Source organism: Propithecus coquereli, unplaced genomic scaffold (genome assembly GCF_000956105.1).
Source record: "Propithecus coquereli isolate 6110/MARCELLA unplaced genomic scaffold, Pcoq_1.0 Scaffold65, whole genome shotgun sequence".
Taxonomy (NCBI): Eukaryota; Metazoa; Chordata; class Mammalia; order Primates; family Indriidae; genus Propithecus; species Propithecus coquereli.
The window spans coordinates 748,494-770,028 of record NW_012152507.1 but is presented as its reverse complement, the minus strand read 5'-3'; the positions used below and the strand labels follow the sequence as shown (position 1 = coordinate 770,028).

The following is a 21,535-nucleotide window of genomic DNA, read 5'->3' as shown; positions in this document are numbered from 1 at the left end:
CCTCAGTGCCAGGAACATCCACTTGGTCTCATGGAAAATTCTCATTGTAGTGTTCAGCTGCTATTTTATACAAAAGGAAATACTCCAGAGGGAGCTATAACAAATACTTTTGTTATCTCTCTATCAACCAGAGACTTTACTAATTAGCATAATGAATTCAGAAACAGGTTTTGATTGGTGAAATTACTGACTTGCTAATTTGAATGATAAATGTAATAAATGGATTCTCATTGATAATGTGAACTGCCTAAAACTGTTGGAGACACTTCCCACTTGCTGAAAGAAACTAACAAGTCCTGTAGCCCGCATGTGAAACTCTCAGGGACGTGCTAGAGGTTTGATGCCCACTTGGTTTTGTGTCCAGCTACTGTTAGGAGGATCTGTGGTTGCCTGAGGCTGCCTGGAAGGGTCACCAAATTCTGGAATGTCACTGTGTGGCTTTGAGAGATCCTCTCATGCAAGATGCTATGAGAACACCCGAAAGGTCAGAGCTGAGACTACCATTTTACGGGGTACATTGCATAAACTACTTTTGTGCTTGATTGCTAGTATGTGTTGAGTTAAAAAATACCTATATGGGAGGCAGTTTACTTTCATTAAAACCTGCTTGCAAGGCTGTAGGAGTATAGCTAATCTTCACCTACCTTAATCTTTCTTTGGCCACTACACATTATCTGCTGGAAAGAATCTGGAACTTTTGCATGACCAGGTTGGTGTAGGTCACTTCCCAAAAGTACTTAGCATGCACCAGTACGTGACTCCCACAATCACCTCAGATAAAGAAAGTAAAATTCCCAAGTGATCAATAACTTGCCCAAGTCACATGATCCCAAGCGGCAGAGCTAGAAGTCAAACCCAAGTCTGACTGTTAGCTACTGTGCTGAACTGTAATGAGAGTTTACAGAAAGAGCCCTGTTCTGTGACACCTCTCAATCCTATGATCCACTAGCTATGAAAAGATCAGATTAGATGATCTCTGGGGCCCTTCTAGTTCTAACATTCTGTGATTCTCTGATTTTGAAAGGCTTAAGTATTTAGCTTTAGAATCTTGAACCCTTTGGATGGATACCATAGATGAGCATTTCTCAAAGGGTGGCCCTCAAAATTATAGCAAATTGCTTCCTAAAAGAAATAAAAATTTTTTAAAAACCAGATTACTGGGCCTTTTTTCAAACCCACTGATTAAGAATTTTTAAGGATAAGACCCTGGTGTTGGACATTTGTAACACACTTCAGAAGAGGGTATTATGTTCATTAAAGTTCAAAAGCCACCCCATTACTTACATCCGGAATCACCTCTCAGCTTTGAATTGTGCTGGCTCGTGCACCTAGGTTCTTAGGGAAGCTTTTGACCTAGCAAAATATTCAGTCAGGTTTTGTGCAAGTGCTTTTTGATGATGGTGGGAACCAGTCTGGGTCAACCCTGAGTGGCTGGTGGTTGTTTTTTTACTTTAGCCTGGCCATGGTATACCTCACTTTTAAATACTTTATATCTCATCAGCAGCCAAAAGGAGATACTTAGGACATAATTGCTCATGACACACTACTAAGTACTATATTAAAAAAAACCCAAATTTTTAAAAAACAGCTTAATAGGCCTGGACCCTGATTTCCAGGAATCACCTTCTTCCTCATTACATGGTTTCACCATATGATATTGTGGGCCTATCTAAGAAAGATAAAACAAGCCTCTAGTTTTTCTAATCTGTAGCTCATATTTTCATATTTTTCACATTTTCTCATATTTTTTCAAAATAACTAAAAGAGTGGAACTGCAATGTTTCTAACACAAAGAAATGATAAATGCCTGAGGTAATAATTACCCCAATTTCCCTGAGTTGATTAATTCACATTGTATGCCTGAATCAAAACACGTGTACCCCATAAAGATATACAACTATTATGTACCTATAATAACTCAAAAATTTTGAAAAAGAATACAGGACTTGTCAGCAGATGAGGGCCAGTGAGGGTTTGGCGGCATCCATGGTAGGGAGCTTCTGTTCCCGTGGCAGTCCTCGGCAGTCACCATTTGCAAATGTCTCTGAAGGGCTGCAGGACCTCATCCCGAATGATTTCGGTGACAAGCCCCTTCCTTGGACAGTCCTGGAGACTACTAAGTTTGAGCCCCACAATACCATTTCATAATTCCACTTCTCGTAACAATAACAGTCATCCTGATAGCTGCCATTTGGGGGTGGTCACGCTATGCCAGGCACTGTACTCGGTACTTCACATACACTATCTCACTTGAAACCTCGAACCACCCTTTGAAATAGTTACTTTAACCTCATTTTGAGCAGATGTGGAAGCTGCGTGGGATTAGGGTAAGATCATCCACTCACGTAGCTGGTAGGTGATACAGTCAGGATTTTAAACCCAAGCCTCTAATTCCAAAACCCACGTCCTTTCCATCACACCACCTAACCCTCTAGAAATAGCTAAGAGTGGCATGTTAGCTGTCTGCTGCTTGCTGAGTCTGAGTGATGGAGCGGGGACAAGAGGAACAGAGCGTTTCCGTGCGTCAGCCTCATTGTTGCTGAGCTCTACCTGCAGTTGTCACCCTGCAGCTCAATGGCAAGGAGGCAGGAAAGACCCCACACATTGTGCAGGGGCACCTCCCACTATATACCAAATCTTTGTCACTATGTGCTCCTTAATGATAGCTCTTAGTGTTAGAAGCTTTTAATTCCATAGTTCCTTATTTGTTTCAAAGTAAGAGACATCCTATCCTAGAAGTAGCACTGCAGAGATTAATTAATTTTACACATTAATAATCAGTTCACGTGCCCTCGGTCGTGTACACCCTGTGCTTCTGAAAGGGAAGTTCCCAAGAAGTGAGGGGAACACATTCTGTAGTCCAGGGGCTTGTCCTTTCTGATGAGGCCTTTGCCACATCCAGGACGGCCACGGCAGCCCGCTTCCCAGTACCTCCTGTTCTTCTGTGCGCTCGCTGTCAGCTTAGTATTATTACTATCAATATTTAGAAAGTTTGCCTCTAGCAGTACTAAAATGTGCATCACAAAACAACACGCGTTTACTGTGTTTGAAGTGAAGACTCTTACCCAGGAGATCCCATTCACTTGAAGTTTCTGCCTCTCAATCTCAACTTGCAAACAAAGATCGCTGAAAAACAATTGTCCTTTCAGATTTGCATCTCTCCAATTATTTATTTAGTCTTGTCTCTTCTTGGAAGCTCCCTTAATTGAACCAGACACTATAAAGCAGGTTGTGTGTATCTGATGACAGCCAGCTCAGTCCTTCTTTACAGGAAAGGATAGATGAACCTGCAGCTGCAAAGCACGGCTATCACACACCCCTCTCTGTTCCCATTTACAGCCCCATCCAAGCAACTTCAGCCAGAAATTAAAGTGAGCGGCCCACTTTTTTAAAGCTGTGGGGTACCCGGTAGGTTTTTGACAAGTTGCCCTGGGGGCAGAAGGAAATACAAAATTGGACACAACTCAGAAGATTCCCGGGCCCCAGGAAGCCGGCTGATTGGGAATGTCCTCTGTACCGAAGCTGAGCATGTTAATGAAATTGTAGCCCTGACTCTTCCCAGAGCTGCCTTTGATGCAAGTTTGCTCTACAAGAGGCCAATGAAAAGATGCTTTTAAAAATTAATATACCTCATTCATTCATTCATTCAAATGTTTGTGTGATACTTACTATATGCCCCACCCTGGTGTAGGCCCTAGGGGTACAACAGTGAACAAAACACAAAAAAGTTCTTGCCCTTGTCTAGCTTTGTTTCTATTAGGGGTAAGCAGACATTTAAATATACTGCACGAAAGATGGTAGTAAGTGATGGAGCAAAATAAAACCATGAAGAAGGATAAGGAGTACCAGGGTGGAGGTGGGAAGCTTTCAGACTTAAAGGGCACATTGAATCAAAGACCTGAAGGAAAGACGGAGTGAGCATGTGGATATTTAGGGGGAGGAGATTGGAACCAGAGGGAACAGTGTGCCTGGCATGTTAGAGGAAGACGGAAGAGAAGAAGGGACAAGGAAGAGAGGTATAGGAGACACGGTAAAAGTAATGGGAGGGGAGCCAGCAATGTTGAGTTAGGCCTTACCAGCCGTTGTAGGGACTCACTCAGAAAGACAGGGAAAGTCACTGGAGGGCTCTGAATGCACAAGGGACAAGATCCCACTTCCACTTTAAAAGGGTCCCTATAGATGCTCTGTTAAAGTGGCCTGGGGCTGGGTGGGTGAAAGGGTGCAACAGCGAGAAATAGCAAACCAGTGAGAAGCTTTAATCCAGACCAGAGTTCAGGGTGGTAATAGCAGTGGAAGAGGTAAGGCGTGTTGGATTTTGGATCTATTTTGAACACTAAACTAATAGGAATTGCTCGCAAATTGGATATGTATGTACGAGAAAGAGCAATTAAAGATGTTTGGCCTGAGGGGCTGCTATAAGGACGGAGCTGCCGTTCACTGGACTGGTGACAGCAGAGGAACAGGAGCTGGTGGTTGAAGAGTGACTTGGGAGCAGATCACGGGCTCAGTTCTAAACATGTGAAGTTTGAGATGTCTTCTTGACATCCAGCGAAGTCTTCATTCTGATCCAGGTTATTTTAAACTATCAGACTGGATGAGAGACTAAGGGATGGCATAGATGGAGGAGAAAAGAGCTCCAAGGACTGAGAACCTGAGACTCTCCAGAGGATGGAAAAGATACGGCATCTCTGTGATAACAAAGTCATAATAAAGTCTAAATCAGCCAGACCTATAGACATCCAAACTTGCAAGCCCATATTTTTCTCCTATTTCGCAAGGTTGAGGTGAACATTCAATGAGAAAGTAGATGTGGAGACACTTTGAAACACTAGAGGAAGGGACTGGCAGTCATTTGGCGCCTACTATTTACTAGGCACTGCATTGGGCATTTAACTTGCCTTATTGTCTCACGTAGTCTTTTCATTGGCCCTGCACAATAGCTATCACTGATCTCATCGTTCAAACTAGAAAACCATGCCTCTGCGGCATACCTGGCCCATCCATCCACCGCAGAGCCTTCTGGCTCCGCCTCATTACTAGGCCTGGCTCTTTGACCCGGCTCACCTTAGAATCACCTGGGAGCCGTCCAGTAACAGTGATGCCGGGGCCCCTCCCCCAGGCAGCATAGGTTTTTAAAGCCACCCAAGTGATTCTAATGTGCAGCTGAGGCTGAGAACCACTGCATTAGACTAGTTCACTGTATTTGTACTGTTGTGCTCTTCTGCATTCCAAAAAGAATGCAAGGTAAAATTATGCCTACTCATTCCTCATTTGTTAACAAGATTGACCATTTGTTTGTACTGAGTTGTGAAAACCAAAATTATCTGTGTCATAATTAGATATGTTAAGTATTCAGAGGAAAAAACTGAGATAAGAAAAACATCATTATTTCCAGAAATGACTTCCAGAGCTTTCTTAATTTCTTCCTCTGCCCAGAAGTCTTCTAAATGAGGTCTGAACTGCCACGTTTTTATTTATTGAGAATAAATAAAAATCAAGAGTAGGTTATCAGGACATCATCTAGGTTGGAAAAACCACAGAAACCTAAGTCAACCTTTTTCAAAGAGATGGATCTAAGGATAAATGTCTGACTTTTAATCCCCAAATCAAAACTGCCTGTACTATTATGTCAGAAGACATCTCTTGCGAGGTTTTTATTCATCATAAACACAGTACCATCAAGAGGAAAATTACTGCCAGAAGATGATTGTCAGGTCATGTTGACAAAACAAAACAAAATGTATGTTAAAAATAGTTATTGTGCATTTGGGTCACAGTTTACTCACATTTACCTTTTAACTAATATTTGGAAGCCTCCTGAAAGTTCCACTGTCTAAAGATAGGATTATCAACGCAACATTTTAGGGAAAACCAAGTTTAGGTGGTGGAGGCAGTGGCAGAATCAATGGAAGCTCACGTCACACCATCAGCTTCTGTGCATCAGACTTAAAAGGTTCAACTGCTTTTCTTCATTTATGTAAAATATATAAAAATACATCTAAAAAATTCGGTAAAATTAGACAAGGCTCCAGAGTCAGACAGGGCCAGTTCTGTGTTGGTGACCATGTTAAATATATTCTTATGACCTTGTGTTATTTTCATCGTACGAAATTCTCATTCTATTTTTGATGTTTTCACATCCTGTGAGTGTGAACATTAGACAGATTGTCTCTTTAGAAGACTAAACAACTCTTCATTCACAGCCTAGAAAAGGAATAAAGTAATCTCACTACTTCCTGCCAACTTATCTCCATAAACATGGCGGCCCCTCCTGGAAGACACAGCCGGTATTTGAACGAAGGCTTTGTGGCTCAGTTCTTTAATTCACTCTTGAATTCCCTGTTTGCTAATTACTCCTACAATGCTGTCAGACAGGTGAAGGTGTACCTAATCTTCTGAGGCAGAAACCTTCAATTGGTAGAGTTAAATGTTTCATTGTCAGCATCTGGTGAGTCGGCTCAGGCCATTCATTAAACATCTTTTCCAATCAGAACATACCTGTTTCAAAACAGAAATAACACCAGCTGCTCATTTTGGTCTTTTCTTGCATCTTTATTTACTTAAAACTTTCAGCAAAGCAATAGGATTATAGCCCACATAACTGAAGGCTGAAACACAATTTTTAATTTTCCTAATGTGCTGAAAATGGTCATCAACTTTTATTCAAAGCAAATGAAAGCCCCTTGTTGAAAGGGGTACCTCTCTTCCTTTCAGACCTGTCTTGTGTAAATATGATTTTCCCTAAGTTTTCACCCTCCATTATTCTATCTTAATATTATCAAACATCCCTTTTCTAGGGTTCCTAAGTATTCTGACATACTACCCTTTCAGACATTTCAGGCACAGAGAATGGTGAAGAGCAGTTTCTGGAGCCAGTCTGTCTGTAGTCACTTCTTAGCTACGCCCTCTTGCTAGCTGTGTGTGGCCTTGGGCAATTTTTATTTAGCTGCTGCCTCAATTTCTTAATCTGAAAAATGGGGGTAATAATGGTAGCTTTACTCACCTGAGGAGGTGAGTAGTGGATGAGTTGATGTTTGTACATTCTCCAAACATTGCCTGGCACGTAGTAAGCACTGTGTAGGTATTTGCTACAATCAGTATTCAGCCTTACCAACAACAAATGAAGACTAAAAATACCCATAAACTCTAGATATGGCTTCTGGAGTCCTGCGTAAGGTGTGATTGCTGAAAGACTAAAATATGAGTACCACTTTCTTTTTTTCTAAAGATTTGATTCCTGGAAAGGATGTTCCTTTCTCTTGATAATGGCCTTAGACATCTAGTTTGTAACCGCATATGTGTTAATTTTCTTCTTCTTGGCCTAATTCTTTTTGGATAAAAGAATATTTTTGAATTCTGGTTTTGAAATATGAAAGAAGGCTAAGACTTTTAGGAGGTTTTATTAATATTTAGCATAGCTAAATAGCTCCTGACTACACCAGAAAAGAAATCTGAGCTTCAAATCTTTTTCACTGTAGAGGAGAGGAGGGGCCAGGTGAACAATACTGAGGCTCGATGGAAAAGCAGTTCCTCGGTGGACACGGAGAGAATGTTTGGATCCAGTTTGTGTCCCACGTTTGGGTGACATCTCCTGTGTGGATTTTATCGTGTCATGTGCTACCTACAGAGATAACCGTATGACACTTTTCAGGCTTCAGAGTTTGGAAATTGAAAGTCCATTTGCACATACCTGTTAACCTGGTACAAGATTGTCCTATTTTTCTGCCAGACCTCTAGCAAAGGGGCTTTGTCAGACACCCCAGAGCTGCTGCTGCTGGCTTTGTATTCAGCAATTTGGAAATGCTAAATCTACACAGATTCCATGCACCCAACCCTGAATGCTGAGAAAACCACTAGAGAGCTCTAATTCACATATATCGTTTAGCTGTACCTCATTTTGGATGATTCTTTGTAGAAAAAGAATAAAAATATTTTTTTTCTTTGTCTTCTGTAAAGCAACAGTAGAGACTCCGGTGCTGTGGTGGGGTCATTCCGAAGATAAAATGGCAGGAGTTTTCAGTTAAAGATGGAATGACACAAAAAGAACAGGAAAGCAAGTGAAATACAAATCACTGGCAAGTACAAGGCAGCACAATCTGCATATTAAAATTGCTCAGAGAATTTGAGCGGAAGACCCATCATTTAGATGGAGGGCAAGGAGAACAGGTCACCTGATCTGTGACATCCTGTCCCCCTTCCTGGGGAGACTCTGTAGAAAGTTGATTTGCCAGCCTTTGGAATGTCCCAGAATGGGTTTGGAAGGAGACCTAGAACAGCCAGGCTTACAACCAGAGCAGAATTCTGGGGGCTGTGCAGAGTAAACACTACCTGGCCCCAAAAGCCACACTGTCAGCTAGCGTGAGGGCGGTGCCCACTGATCTAGCAGGCAAGCCATACCCTTCAACCTGGGAGTAGGTGGCCTTTCTTTTGACACCCTCTAAAAAGGAGAGAAAAATTAGAATAACTAAACTCACTGAATCCATTTTGCCTAACAACTTTTTTCCTGCAGTAGTGCAACATTTTCCCACTGCCCTGTGCCATGATTTTGTTATTGGGTGGAATTTGCTCTTTGCTTAGCTTTGGCTTAACTTTGGCATAGTGTTCTCTGTCTTGTCTCCCTAGTAAATGAGTAAGACTGTAAGCTCCATGAGGGCAGGGGGTTTCATTGATGCACCTACAGGAGTGTCTGGCACATAATGGATAAATACTTACTGTATACCAAACATTGTATATTATTTTACATACTCTTTATTAAAAAAAAATTCCAAAAATTTATAAAGTAGGTACATTTTATAGATAGGAAAACCGAGGTTAAATAACTGGCCCAACCAATCAGACGGGTGGTGAATGGTGGACAGGGCATCCAGACCTGGGACTCTCTGAGCCAGGCTTCTTAACTGCTACGCTGTACAGCCTCATATCAGCTGCTGGATATCATAAATGATAAATCCCTGCGTGAAACAACAGCTATTAGTACTGAAAATTAGCTTGCTTTAGGATAATCCTAACTGAAAAAGCCTTTTCTAACCAAATCCCGAAACCATTGTTGTACCTTATCATGGCATCATCTTGTGCTCTAGAAACTGTATAATTGCCCCTTTGTTTTGTAATGCGAGATAAATCAGTGCCAGTGAGTTTGACTTTCTGTGACTAGTCTGTCTCTGAAGAGAAAGTCTGAAGAGAAAGCCATGTGTGGTGGGTACGGGGGCACAGAGATTGGCTTTAGTGATGTCTGAAAGGAGGGGCTGTGCTCCTCAAACAGCAGCTGCCTTCCTGGGTTACATTATGCTTGAAGAGACCATCCATGCTCATGAATTTCAAAGGCGAACATGAGCTTTTCTGAAAGATTCACTAAGAAGGAAGAGAGAGAATTCAAATAACAACGTTAGGACATTTGGGTGGTAAACTTATGGATGTTTCTAACTAAGAACAAACTAAACAAAAGTGGGAAATCACCATGACAACTGACGAGAGAAGCAACTGGATTCTAGGTTTGCCAGCAGCTCTCTCCAGAACCCAGTGAAAAGTCTGAGAAAGCATTTAAATGGAAAACAAGCCATGTGAATTCAGGCGAATGAATCTTTGAAAGACAGGAAATGATCCAGGTGATTGAGGTATACTATCTCTTAGCTAAGTGGGAAAGTGAATGTAATATTAGACTTTAAAAGACACAAAGGTATTTTTCAATACATTTTCTCTCTTATTCCATACTTGAAGACTCATTTCAAAGTTTGTATTCCTTGGTTCGTCCAGTTTCTTTCCTTCCTGCCATATGGAATATATTTTTGCCCATGAAGTGTAACCGTCTCCCAGAGGGTATATAAATGCATCCTCTTTAAAGTCTAGTGAAGCAACTAGTATTTGCTCTAAATCCTATCTTTTTCAATACAGGAAACATTAGCACCTATTCTTACTTCAATAATCAATCATTTATGTACTGAGTGCCAGCCTTTGCGTAAACATTGCAGGAGATTAAAAGAAAAATGTAATACTTTTGTGTTCAAGGGAAACCAAAACCTACACAAGGAAAATAATGACAACATAATTAAATGCTAAATTATATTCTGCAACTAGGAAGTGTGCCTTCATTCTTCAAAAGACAGAGAAATCAGTAGGGAGGCCACCTTTATGGTGGAGGAAAATAGAAAACCGAGCCTTGGTGAACCCATCAGATTCAGGTACATAGAGAGAAGGGACAAGATCCAGGTGGGGCTCAGCTTTTACAAAGACAAGAAAGTGAGAGCCTGAGCTAGTGACAGTGATTGGCAAGGGGAAGTTTGATTTAATGGAGTTAACCTAGCTTAGTGATTAAAATACATACGCCGGAGTCCAATTCTGTCTCCACCGCCTACCAGATGTGGGACGTTAAGCAAATTACTTAACTGCCCTAAACCTCAGTTTCCTCATCTTTAAATGGGCAAATTGCCACCTACTCATAGGGCTGTTGTAAGGATTAAATGAGATAATGGAGGCCAAACGCCCAGCATGCAGTAGCGCGTAGAGAGTGGTGGTAGTAATTATTTTTTACCAAAGTTAAATAGGTCGAGGATTTGATGAATGGGCACTGGAAAGTCATTGCAGTTCTTGAGCAGGGTATTGGCTTTAATTAATGTGGGTTTGGGGAAGATTAATCTGGCTGGGGTTTGTAGGATTGATGACGGGAAGAGTCTGAAGACAGGGAGTTATGTCAGGAGGCTGAAAGTGTAATCGTGGCTTCATTTTATAAGTAACTGAATTAGGAAGATGGCAGTGAAAACTGAGGGGGAAAGGGAATGGTAAATGAGGAAAGAATCTACAGAATTTGGTGACTTGATCTAGCAGTAGAGAGACAAATGGGATTTGTCAGAGATGATCCCAAGCCTTGAGTTATAGAAAGTGGGTAAGCTAGTGATGGTCGGGGCTGCCGGGACCACGAGGGCTGGCACTCAGCCACCAGACGGTGGGAAGCTGACGGGGTCCAGGCAAGAGCTACAGAAAGCAGCACCCAAGAGTGCAAGGACCTTGGCTGGGTTATTCTCCTACCACGTAGAACAGAAACTCACGTATAGCAGAGGCCCCAAAAGTATTTTTGAATGAATGAATGCACGGTCGGAACATTGCGCTCCCGCACAAGTAAGTAAACTCTGAACAGTGATGTAAAGTAGATGGTTTTTATACTGTGAACAATAGAGCAGCCTTCAGTGGAAGTTAAATAAAAGTCCATATTTAATCTAAGAAGAAAAATGTCTATTTCTTAAAAAAAAAAATAAACTGTTCATCCAATAGATGTAGTAATTATTGAAACTTGAACACTGATACAAAGGGAATTTTTTAATTCAGAGAAAATAAAATAAACATATTTAAAATAGGGGGAAAAACTTGTACATATTGTTTTATCCTTTCCATCCTGGGTATAGGATAAAAGAAAACCCTTACTCTCTTGTTAGAAGAAGAAAGCTCTTACTTGAAGTTCCTACTTGGCAGATGTCAGTTGAAAGCTCTGCTTAAGGAATATGCTGCAGTGTCAAACTCTGTTGGATAATTTTAGACAAATGTGTCATGTGTGACATGGAAATATGGCATGCTGTACATTAGTGATTTCCCAAGTGTTTGGATCAGGTAGTAATGTGCTGAGAGAGTGCTCTTTATCTATCCACACAGTGTGCTTGTAGAGCAATGGGGAAATGCTTTTGGTGGAAATTACTTTAGTCAGAAAAAGAATCCATTTACAATATGCGCCTTCTAACATCTTTCAGACAATGCATTGTATTAAAGAGGCATTTTTTGATTAATGTTTTATAAACATTTTTCAGCATGACAGCTTAAAGTCCCTGTAAAATTGTGGCTGCGTGCCTAGTGTTCACTTCCATAAAGTCAAATGCCATCTCATAAAGTCTAGTCGAATCCTGTCAACCATGGTGACACAGAATCAGTACCTGGGAGCATTAAAATTAATTTGCTTCATTTATATTACTGCAGTGATAGCAAGATGAAAAGAGTCCTATATTTAAATCTTACTTTAAAAAGAAAACTCTTTCTAGTAAGTTTGTTTGGGTTTTTAAATTATTACTATTTTTTTCCTAATTAACGAATGTAGTAAAAATGGAGTGATAGTCTGCACAGTAACTTTATGATGGAATCTGGAAAAATACGAATTCATTCATTCAACACACTCCTTTTGAGCACTTGCCATATGCTCTGAGATGAAGAGGGAACAGTCACCGACCCTAAGAGGCTTAGAGCTTGGTGAGGGAAACATACAGGAAGCGGTCAGTGCTCAGGGAGCGAAGGTGAGGCTGGAATGCCCTGGCATAGGTCAGCATGGAGTAGAGAGGATCTGAAGGACAGCCCTGGGACTTTGAGGACATCTTCCCAGAGGAAAAGGCCTAAGAACTGACAGCTGAAGCATACCAAGGAGTTGAGCAGATCAGGAAGTGGGAGGGAGGCGCTCCAGGCAGAAGGAGGTCGGGTGTGAAAGTCCTAGACAGAGCACGACCCGTGGGCACGGATGGGTGGAGGGAGCCACAAGTCGCCTGTCGTGGCTGGAGCACAGAGGTCCAAGGGCAGAGGAGTGGTGAGATTTAGAGGGAGGAAGAGCAAAAGCTGGGGGCCGAGTCATGAAGTCCTTGTATGCCACGCTTAGGAGTCTATCCCGTGTGATGAACTTCTGCGGGATTCGACATGATCACATTTGCACTTTAGAATGTTCACTCCGGTCACAGAGTGGAGAATGGCTTGGACAGGACAAGCGTGAAGGCAGAGAGACCGTGCGGGAAGTGCAACTGGGAGCTGACGGTGCCCTGGAGGATGGGGATGGGAATGGGGGTGTGAGCGGTCACCCATGTGCGCAGTAAGTTACGTAAAGGCAGCGTTCCCTCACATACCGCCTCCGGGAGCTTCGCAGAGTGGTTGATCAGGTCCGGGAGCGCTAATTGAAAGGATAAGTGACTGATGAAGTGAATTATTATGGAGTGAAGAGGACCAAAGAGTGGTGCATTACATAGGCTTCCAGAATAAAAGGCACAGCTGATTTTCTCTGACTACTTGAAGAGCAAATTTTGCCAAATTCATGCCCAGGTGACAGAAATCACAGTACGGTGAGCACAGTGGCTTTTAAGCAGTTTCCAACCTCTCTCTGTTGAGTTTCCAGCCGTCATCCAGATAGTGCTGAAACATGGCACAGACGCCCTAGAGCAGAGATGGGGAACTCGCTGCTTCCGGGTGGTGACCGCCGTAGCGTGCAACGCAGCGCTCGCACACGGAGGAGTTAGCTCATTCTGCTCACCCCAACTTCTGTTTCCACTCTGTCCTTGGAGAAGACGGAAATGCACCAAGTGGCAGCTCTTCTGGGATTGCAGGGGGGGAACGTGGGGAAGAGGCCGAAAGCAGGAAAAAAGAAAGGCCGCGATAACTGGGAGATTGTTAAGAAAGTCTAATAACTGAAAGGGAAAGTAGATCATCGAATGATTGAAGAGTAAGGTAGATTTTCAGTCCAAGGGAACAAAGAAGTTCCCAAAACAAATGACATGTGACTTGAGCCGCTGAAGTGCACCTGCCCTGCTGAGGGATTGCTTTGTGCACCCACCCTGTGAGAGTGACACACGAGGACACATGAAGGGGTCTCGGGTCTTGACCTTAATGGCTAGCAGGAAGGTATTGCAGGTACATGAAGTGGCGGGGAGAAATTCCTATTTAATTTGACAGACGTCTGCAGCAGCTGCAAGTCACGTGAAGCCCTTCTCTTTTTCAAGTAAGGCCAATGACTGTCATAAAAGGCAAAGGAAGGAAAGGGCTGGTGCTGTGGCTCCGAGGGGCACGGCGAGTTATGGGCTGGAGCCAACTACCCCCGCCCCGTGAAGGCGCTATTGCCAGCAGGAAGCCCAAGCACCTGGAAAGAAATCCCTCCTCCTTCTCCAGCCTCCCTCTAATGCCCCTGTTGGCGGAACCTTGGAGGGAGCAGCTGACCAGGGGGGCTGATGTGTGCAGAGTCCCGGCCCTCTCGAGAGAGCAGCGCACGGAAGGGTGTGTCTGAATATGAGAGCTAAGAACTGCAGAACCAGCACAGGCCGGAAGAGAGCTCCCTACAACTTGCTATTAGGGTCCAAAGAAGGTAGAGGTCACTTGTATGCGAGAAACTTCTTGAGGGTCAAGACTTGGCTATGTCTTCAAATCCATGGCTCCTTTGCCACTGTTGGGGTAGCCCTAGCCGTCACTTAGCTTTTCACCCACGCAAAATCACAGGGACATCCTGGTGTGGGGAGGGGGGGAGTTTGACGAGGTCTGCTGCCCTGGAAGTGCTTCAAGGGGAATGACTTCCAAAAGGACAGCTGGACTAGAAAGCTTTTTGCATGCCAGGCCCTGTTCTTCACTGGAGCTGCAGTGCCCGTAGAACCTTGAACTGACCTTACCTGATACAGAGAACTGGAAATTGGGGTGTCCTGAGTGGCAGTTTGGAGTCTGCCGCTGGGGGAGGTTTCCTGACCACTAGTTGGTTCAGTTTCCTCATTGGTAAAATGGTGAAAAGGATAATTTTCATCAACCTCACAGGGTTGTGAGACGTAGTTCACTTACTATGGGAAAGCATTTCACGGATCAGGCCACATAGTGAGCACTCGGGACAGACCACTAGCGTTGGTACTGTCGCTATCTTTGTGTACCTACTTTGTCACTTGACAGTGAATTTGTGATGTTGCTTACATTTAGATATCTTGCATATTCTGCAATCGATTTTTTGTTTACTTACTGTGACAGCAGCACCTGGGACTGTCTCTATGGCTTTGGCTTCCCTTCTGAGCCCATATGAACTTGCTGAAGAATGACACAGAGCCCAGATTCTTAGCCAAGAAAGGATAACTCAGGTGATTTAACCCAGCAGCCAGAGTCCTTGAATTTTGGGTCAGAAAGTCCCACTTTGGTCACTTTTAGAGACAAAATATCTTCATACTTCTATTACTTGCTCCCTTCAGCCTCACTTTTACTCCGTCTCATCCCTCAGTTTCTTAGCATCATCCCTTTGGGCCAAGGAATGAATAACCTTTCTTGGAAACAGGAGGAGTTATGTGCAGATCTTAAAATTTTCTCATTGTAGTAACTTTCCAAAACTATAGTATGAGATGATGCTTTTCAACAACAAATAGAGTTTTAAAGCTTATTATTTTTAAAAAACGAAAGCTATTTTGGTTTTTTGTATTAGTGTGAAGACAGAAACTGCAAAAATCTAAACATGTACTCTGGAAGCTCTAAGAGAGACTTGATGTTTGGGAAGGGTTAAGTGTTTTCAGTTTATGGCAATGATCTGTGAGGCTGTGAAAAAGAAATCAGCCATGAAATACATTTTTGCATAAAGGTTTGAAATTTATTAGAAGGTAAAAATAATTGAAAAAGCCAAGCCTTCCTTGTTGTGTTACAATAAAAAGTTATTTATGTGCCATCATTGTGCATGTTTAGGAGCTCGGGTCCTTTGCAGAGGCCGTTCTCAGAGAAACAAGAAGAAAGCGAAGCTATTAAAGCTATTCATTCGAAAAAGCTGATATATGTACATAGCAATTCTGAAGACCATGGCTGTATTAAAACAATTGGTAATAATAGTTAAACTGCTAGTATCTGAATTTTGTTAGTTATAGAAGCTCAAAAGGTATGCTCTATAGGCAGCCACTTACAAAACATAACACACCCTGCCTTTGGTATAAGAGAATGGTAGACTCACAAAGGTAGTAGTCATATATTTGAGTTCCAATAAGACATTGACTGTGAGTGTTAAACATTTAGCCTTAATTTTACAATTCATCTGCCATATACAAAATTGCATGAGCCTCGCTTGATGATTGTAAAGCACTTTGAGATCCTTGGCCAAAAGAGAACATGCAAAAACCTTTATCAATATTCTGTTGACTAAAGTACCCTCCTGCTTGGAACAGCATATACCATGCGTTATCTGACCATATCCTTTCAACTCTCAAAAGTAAGCATTGAGGCTTTGAACTGGTGCCAGGCAGACCTCCCTAAAGACCAACAGGCTATTTGTCTACTAAGCAAGAGAAGATCTATTTTTAACTTCTCCCTTACCAATATTTTTCAGCCTTCTCAAGGCAACTTTGTCACATGCAATCTTCTTTCCTGTCCTTGTTACACAGGCTGCTAATCCGCAGTGAGAGTTATGATACCCTTGAATACAGACTACCTTTTCACTTTAATCTGTTCTAGTTAGAGCTTAGAGCTTTATATAGTGAAAGGAAGATTTGGTGAGTTCTTCCCACTTCAGTTCTGTGAATACACACAGGGAAATATGGTAATAACCTATTCTGAAGTTCTGATGTTAATGGAGTGTGTCTTTAATTTGACGACAGACTGAATTTGCATCTAGATTTTCTGTCTTCTTTGTTCATCAGGAATTCCGATGCTGAAGATAGTGTTCACAGGCCATGATCATCTCTCTTTGATATCCGTACCCTTGCTCATCTACCACCCAGCTCAGATCCTTCTGGGAAGTGTGTTGGTGCCAACAATTAAGTCTTGGATGGTGTCAAGGCAGAAGGTGAGACGCTGGAAGGATCTTATTTGGATCCAAATCAGACTGAAATGCTGTTCCTGAATCTGAACTGCTCGTACACTTCAGCTTATTCTAGCGTATCCTCATTCTCAAGTACACACTTTCTTAACTAAATACCATAATAACGGTGCATTGATCCATTTCAATTCGAACAGGAGGGTTGAGGGTTAAAGGGTTTAAATTGGTATAGAGGACAATTATACTTAAAATGCAGTTTTAAAAAGCTCTTTTTAATTCGCTCAATTTGAAGGGCATATAGCACAGGGTAAAGGTTCAGTTCAGGGTAAAGGTTCAAAAATATGTACACATTCCACTCTGCGTGTCGTCTTTGCCCCACCCAGCCTCTCAGCTGTGTCCTGGTTTCACAGGCCTTTCTAAGTACAACAGAACCTGGCATTACCTAGAATACCTAATTTATTTTTAATTTTCCAGACACAAAATAACTTCTTTATATGGCAAAACTGTGTTCAGGCATTAAAAAATAAAATTTAAGTAGCAAAGGAGCCCACACAATGTTAATTTCACCAAACTTTGAGTCTTGTTACATATTAGATATTTGTCAATTTGATTTTCTAAATTATCAACCAAAATAAAGTAAACTAGGTGATTCCCAAGAAGCTTAGACAATGCATAGAACGTGGTATCGCTGATAGAGCTGGCTCCTTCCTGGTGGCTTAAACCTGCCAGGACTTACTGTTTGTGCACGAGGCAGCAGCTATTATCAGTAAGGAGACGTGTGGGAAGAAGAGACATCCAATGACAAAATGCCGTGTGTCATGTCCCTAATATCCTGAAAACGGAGTGGCCACATACCACCTACTGAGCTCTGCTAAACACCTACCATCCTTTAACTGATTCAGGGGCTGCATCTGAGGCCAGCCTGCCTGGCGCAGAGCTCAGGCTGCCAGCTCTACCACTTTCTCACCATGCAACCTTGACATACTTTACTTCTCTGTGTCTCAGCTTCTGCCACTATGAGACTAATGATAAGATCTACACTCTCAGTGTTGTAGAGGATTACTGGCAGGTGTTTGATAAAAGCTAGCTGCTATAATTATTGCCATCGTCATTGTCTACAATGATGTTCACTGTAGGCTTTGCCGTGCCCATTTTCCAGATGAGGAAACAGGCTCAGAGAGTTGGGCAGCTAGCCCAAGGCCGTGTGGTTATTTCAGTCAGTGCTGAAGTTTGGACTTGACTCCTGGTCTATTTGGCCCCCAGGATCTTTCCTCAGCACCACGATGACACTCCAGATGGAAATATATTATTCCATCACTTTTAGAAGGCTGGCCTTAGGCCCCCAGGACCCTACCTGAGAAGATTAGCCCATTCAGCATGTTCACTAATTCAGATACTTAACAAAATGTTAAATTTTGTTACATAAAATTGATTCGATACTGGGGACCACTCCAGGCTCTCAGCCTCCTACTCAGAGTTGGTAGAGAAGCAGTTTAGTACCATTTTTTTTCTTTTACTATTTATCCCCTTTGAAAAGTTCCACTTATATTTGTGCTTGTGTTTACCAATATGTATGTGCATTGTCAGAATTTGTACGTATAAATTTTGACAAAGAATGAAGAAAATTATTAGAAAATCCTAACACTCTTATCAATAATAAGCAGTCACAGGGAACAACAAATTAATCAGGGTAAATTTTTCTTCCAAATGTTTAAAAGCTCTGGGATTTGTTCTGCAGAGTAACAGAAGCATCTCCAAAATGGAGAGTAAATTGCATAATGTTGTTCATTTTTCGTTTGCAAAGAAACCACTCCAAACTATGGAGACACTGGCTAATTTAGAATAATCCAGAAAACCCAGAATTTATCCATTGATTTTGACTACTAAAATAAATACAAAGAGTCCGTCTTCAGGGTATCCGTGAATACCTCCTCTACTTAATCAGCAGACAATGCTGATTAAGACCGAGGGCGCCAGCCGGTGCACAGGGGATCTGTACGAGTAGCCAGCCAGGCTAGGGGCAGATGGCAAAGTGTGCTGGCCAGCGAGATGGGCTAGTAAATCTGTTTGTGTCCGGAAGTTTGAATTATTGGTTATACAATGCCATCTGGGTGGGCTGCTTCTTCCTTCTAGTAGCATAAATTATTGGGTGTTAATTGATACTTTCACTTTGCTCACAGATACCGTCCAACTCTGAACATGTTTTCTCCTTTCTTGCAGGGAGTGAAGTTGACGAGGCCAACAGTATAACAGGAGACGCACTTTCTGTAGTGGTGTATATATGTACAGGATTGTACAGGCAAACAATTCTGAAGACTTGTACTTGTGAATGTTGCTTCAATGAATATTTTATTTTTGTACACAAAAATACGATATACCTGCTTAAGTGCCTTAAAATATATTTGACAAGAGCGTTATTTCCAAAACATACTTTGTTGTATGCTGCCAGGGGTGGTATAATATTTTGGAGTTAATTTTTTTTTTCCTAATGCAGGAAACAGTCATAGTAAGTGACAAAAAGCAAACGTGCTTTCTCTGCGCCACCTTTTGTGCAATACTATAATAGTTACTGTAACGTTTGAAATGAGGTCACACCATCAGGGAAATGCCCTTCTGATGACAGTGAGCATTTCCAAAGTCTTATCCATGCACACTTTGATTTACTGTGTGATTCTTTTTTTTCTACAAATGTGACATGCCTCTTTCTTATCAACTCAGCAGGGGTCATAGAGCAAATAGATGCTGAAAAGAGTAAGTTCTCTGCATTCCTTGACACATTTTTTAAGGCATCCTTTCAAATAGTTTCCACACAGAAATTCCTCATTCCCATTGTAAGAGATTGTGATGCTATATGGCTTACATTTATTATAAGCTGCTTCAAAGAAAAAACCTGATGTTTGAGTTATGAGTGAATTATGTGAAGTTTTTGAGTTAGATTATATCACTTGGTTTTCAGGGTCCTTAAATTATATCTTAATATGATTTTCCTTTCTATAATTTTTTATTACTTGTTTTCCAGTACACTTGAACACTTATAACAGCCAAATACGAGACACAAAAATGTTACAATGAGTTTGAAAGCAGCAACAATTAATGATGGATTATATTCACATTCCACAAATGAGACCAAATTTTCTTTCCTGTTACACAGATGTGCTGAGCACTTTGCAAATTGCCCCTTTTAGCCAGAAACAGCCTGTTACATCCTGGAATGAAGCACACTCAAGGCATTTGAGACAATTAATTAATGAGAATTTCCTTGGCAGATCTGACAAATGTTTGCAACATTTTTTAAAAAGTTAAACCATATTGCTCTTATGAATAAATGAAAATATAAAGGTCGTAGATGCAAACAAATGTTACATATACACATTCTGTCTAGCCAGATGGAAAGAAAATGCAACAGCATTCATTAACCAAAATATCAAGTAAAATTAGTTCCCAATTGGGTACCAGCTTTCAAAGGAGTATCCAATAATTGCTTCTAGTGTGGCTGCAAGAACTTTAACTGGACCCAAATAGACAATAAAGGAATATGTAGAACTAAGGGAACACTTTTTCTGTTTCCTGCACACCGTCCTGGCATATCCTCTCTACATGTCCTCTCTTGGTTTGACAGACAGTGTTGGCACCCTGGGTCTCAGCAAGGCCACGCAATATCCTCAGCAGCTGTTTTTGCTATGTTGTTGTTGTGCCCACAACAACAAGAAATCATTCCTTAGAAACTTACCATGTTTTATCAGTACTGTAAGTTTACATCATTGTTATTACCAGGTCTCATCTTTTGTCAATGTCATTGACCCAGATTTTAAGGCTAGTACCAGACCCTGCAAAAATCTGTGCTAAACAGGCTGTAGTATACACAGTTATCAAGAATTTCACTTTTGTCCAAACCCACAGAAATTTTGAGTGCTATTTTTGATGCTTATAGAAAGCACAGAAAGGCTTTCGTGTTTTGTTTCTACAAGCTTCTTTGGATTTTAGAGTAAATGGAAATGTCTGTCTATCATCTGTCTGTCTGAGCTATCATAAAAATTTTTCTTCCTAACATTACAATACTGATTCTCCCCAACTTATCTACCTCTATTGTCTAACACCTATACTAGGTGTGATTATGGGATAAAATTCAACTGAAAATGCTATGATAACATTTGATCTTTTGCTTTAAAAAATGTTTTGTTTTCAAATAATCTTTACATAGTGAACTTTGGTGGCTTTAGTGATATGTTTGTGCCTGTTTCTTTTTTTACACAAATGCTGTGGCATATTTTTTCATAAAAAACAAAAAATAAAATCAAAATTTATTTTTAATTCATGCTTATTGGGATTTAATTATTCAGAGCTTAAAATATTTTGTTATGTTTATACACTGTCAAGCTGTCTCTTTTATGCATTTGTTTTGTCTAAGTGTATTTATGAAAGAAATACATTAGATTATATTTATGTTTACTCACTTTTACACCTGGCTTTTTTTTTTTAAATGGTTGTCATGAAATTGAATCTTTTAATGGATAATAATGTTGATCTTTTCATGTGGTTTTTTTTTCTAGGTTTGAAAATTTTTTGTGGGTTTTTAAAAAAATTTCTTCCCTATTCTGTTTAAAACTAACACACCTCTGGCTAATGTTCAGTGTTTGTTTATGCTAAATACCAAATTTTTTTCAAAAGGTTTGGTTAAGTAATAAAGTGGATTATTTATGATGAATGGAAAATGAAAATTCTATAATTAAACAAAGAGATGTTTCAGAAATCACAAGCAAAGCTGTGGCTTATTTTTAACCTGCTTTCAGATGCACTCACAATGCCTTCCGAGTGTCTTTAAATTTCTCTTGGTTCATTTCAGCACCGTTATATCATTGTGGTTAAACAGATGTAAATTTCATAGTCGCCACAGGCATTCATATCAGTACCTCCACCACACCATGGTGTTAAAATCCAGAAGCAGCCCTTGCTTTTAATTAGACATATATTTTTCTCTGCATCAGGGTTGAGGATCAAAAAAGAAATACGTGCAATGAACGGAAGGGACAAAATTTAGGTGATCTGAAT

General features: G+C 41.1%; 1 protein-coding gene across 2 annotated transcripts in view; it reads left to right on the top strand.

The window, feature by feature from the left end:
- SLC10A7 (solute carrier family 10, member 7) overlaps window positions 1–21,238 on the top strand; it is a 280,802-nt gene extending 259,564 nt beyond the window's left edge. Inside the window, exons 10-11 of one of the 2 annotated variants that reach the window (XM_012660027.1) lie at window positions 16,368–16,513; window positions 18,707–21,238. In XM_012660027.1, coding sequence (XP_012515481.1) covers window positions 16,368–16,513; window positions 18,707–18,736 — 176 coding nt within the window. In that variant the 3' untranslated portion in view covers window positions 18,737–21,238. The remainder of the gene's footprint in view (window positions 1–16,367; window positions 16,514–18,706) is intronic. The other variant, XM_012660026.1, reaches the window with a different exon arrangement.
- Window positions 21,239–21,535: the final 297 nt, after the last annotated feature.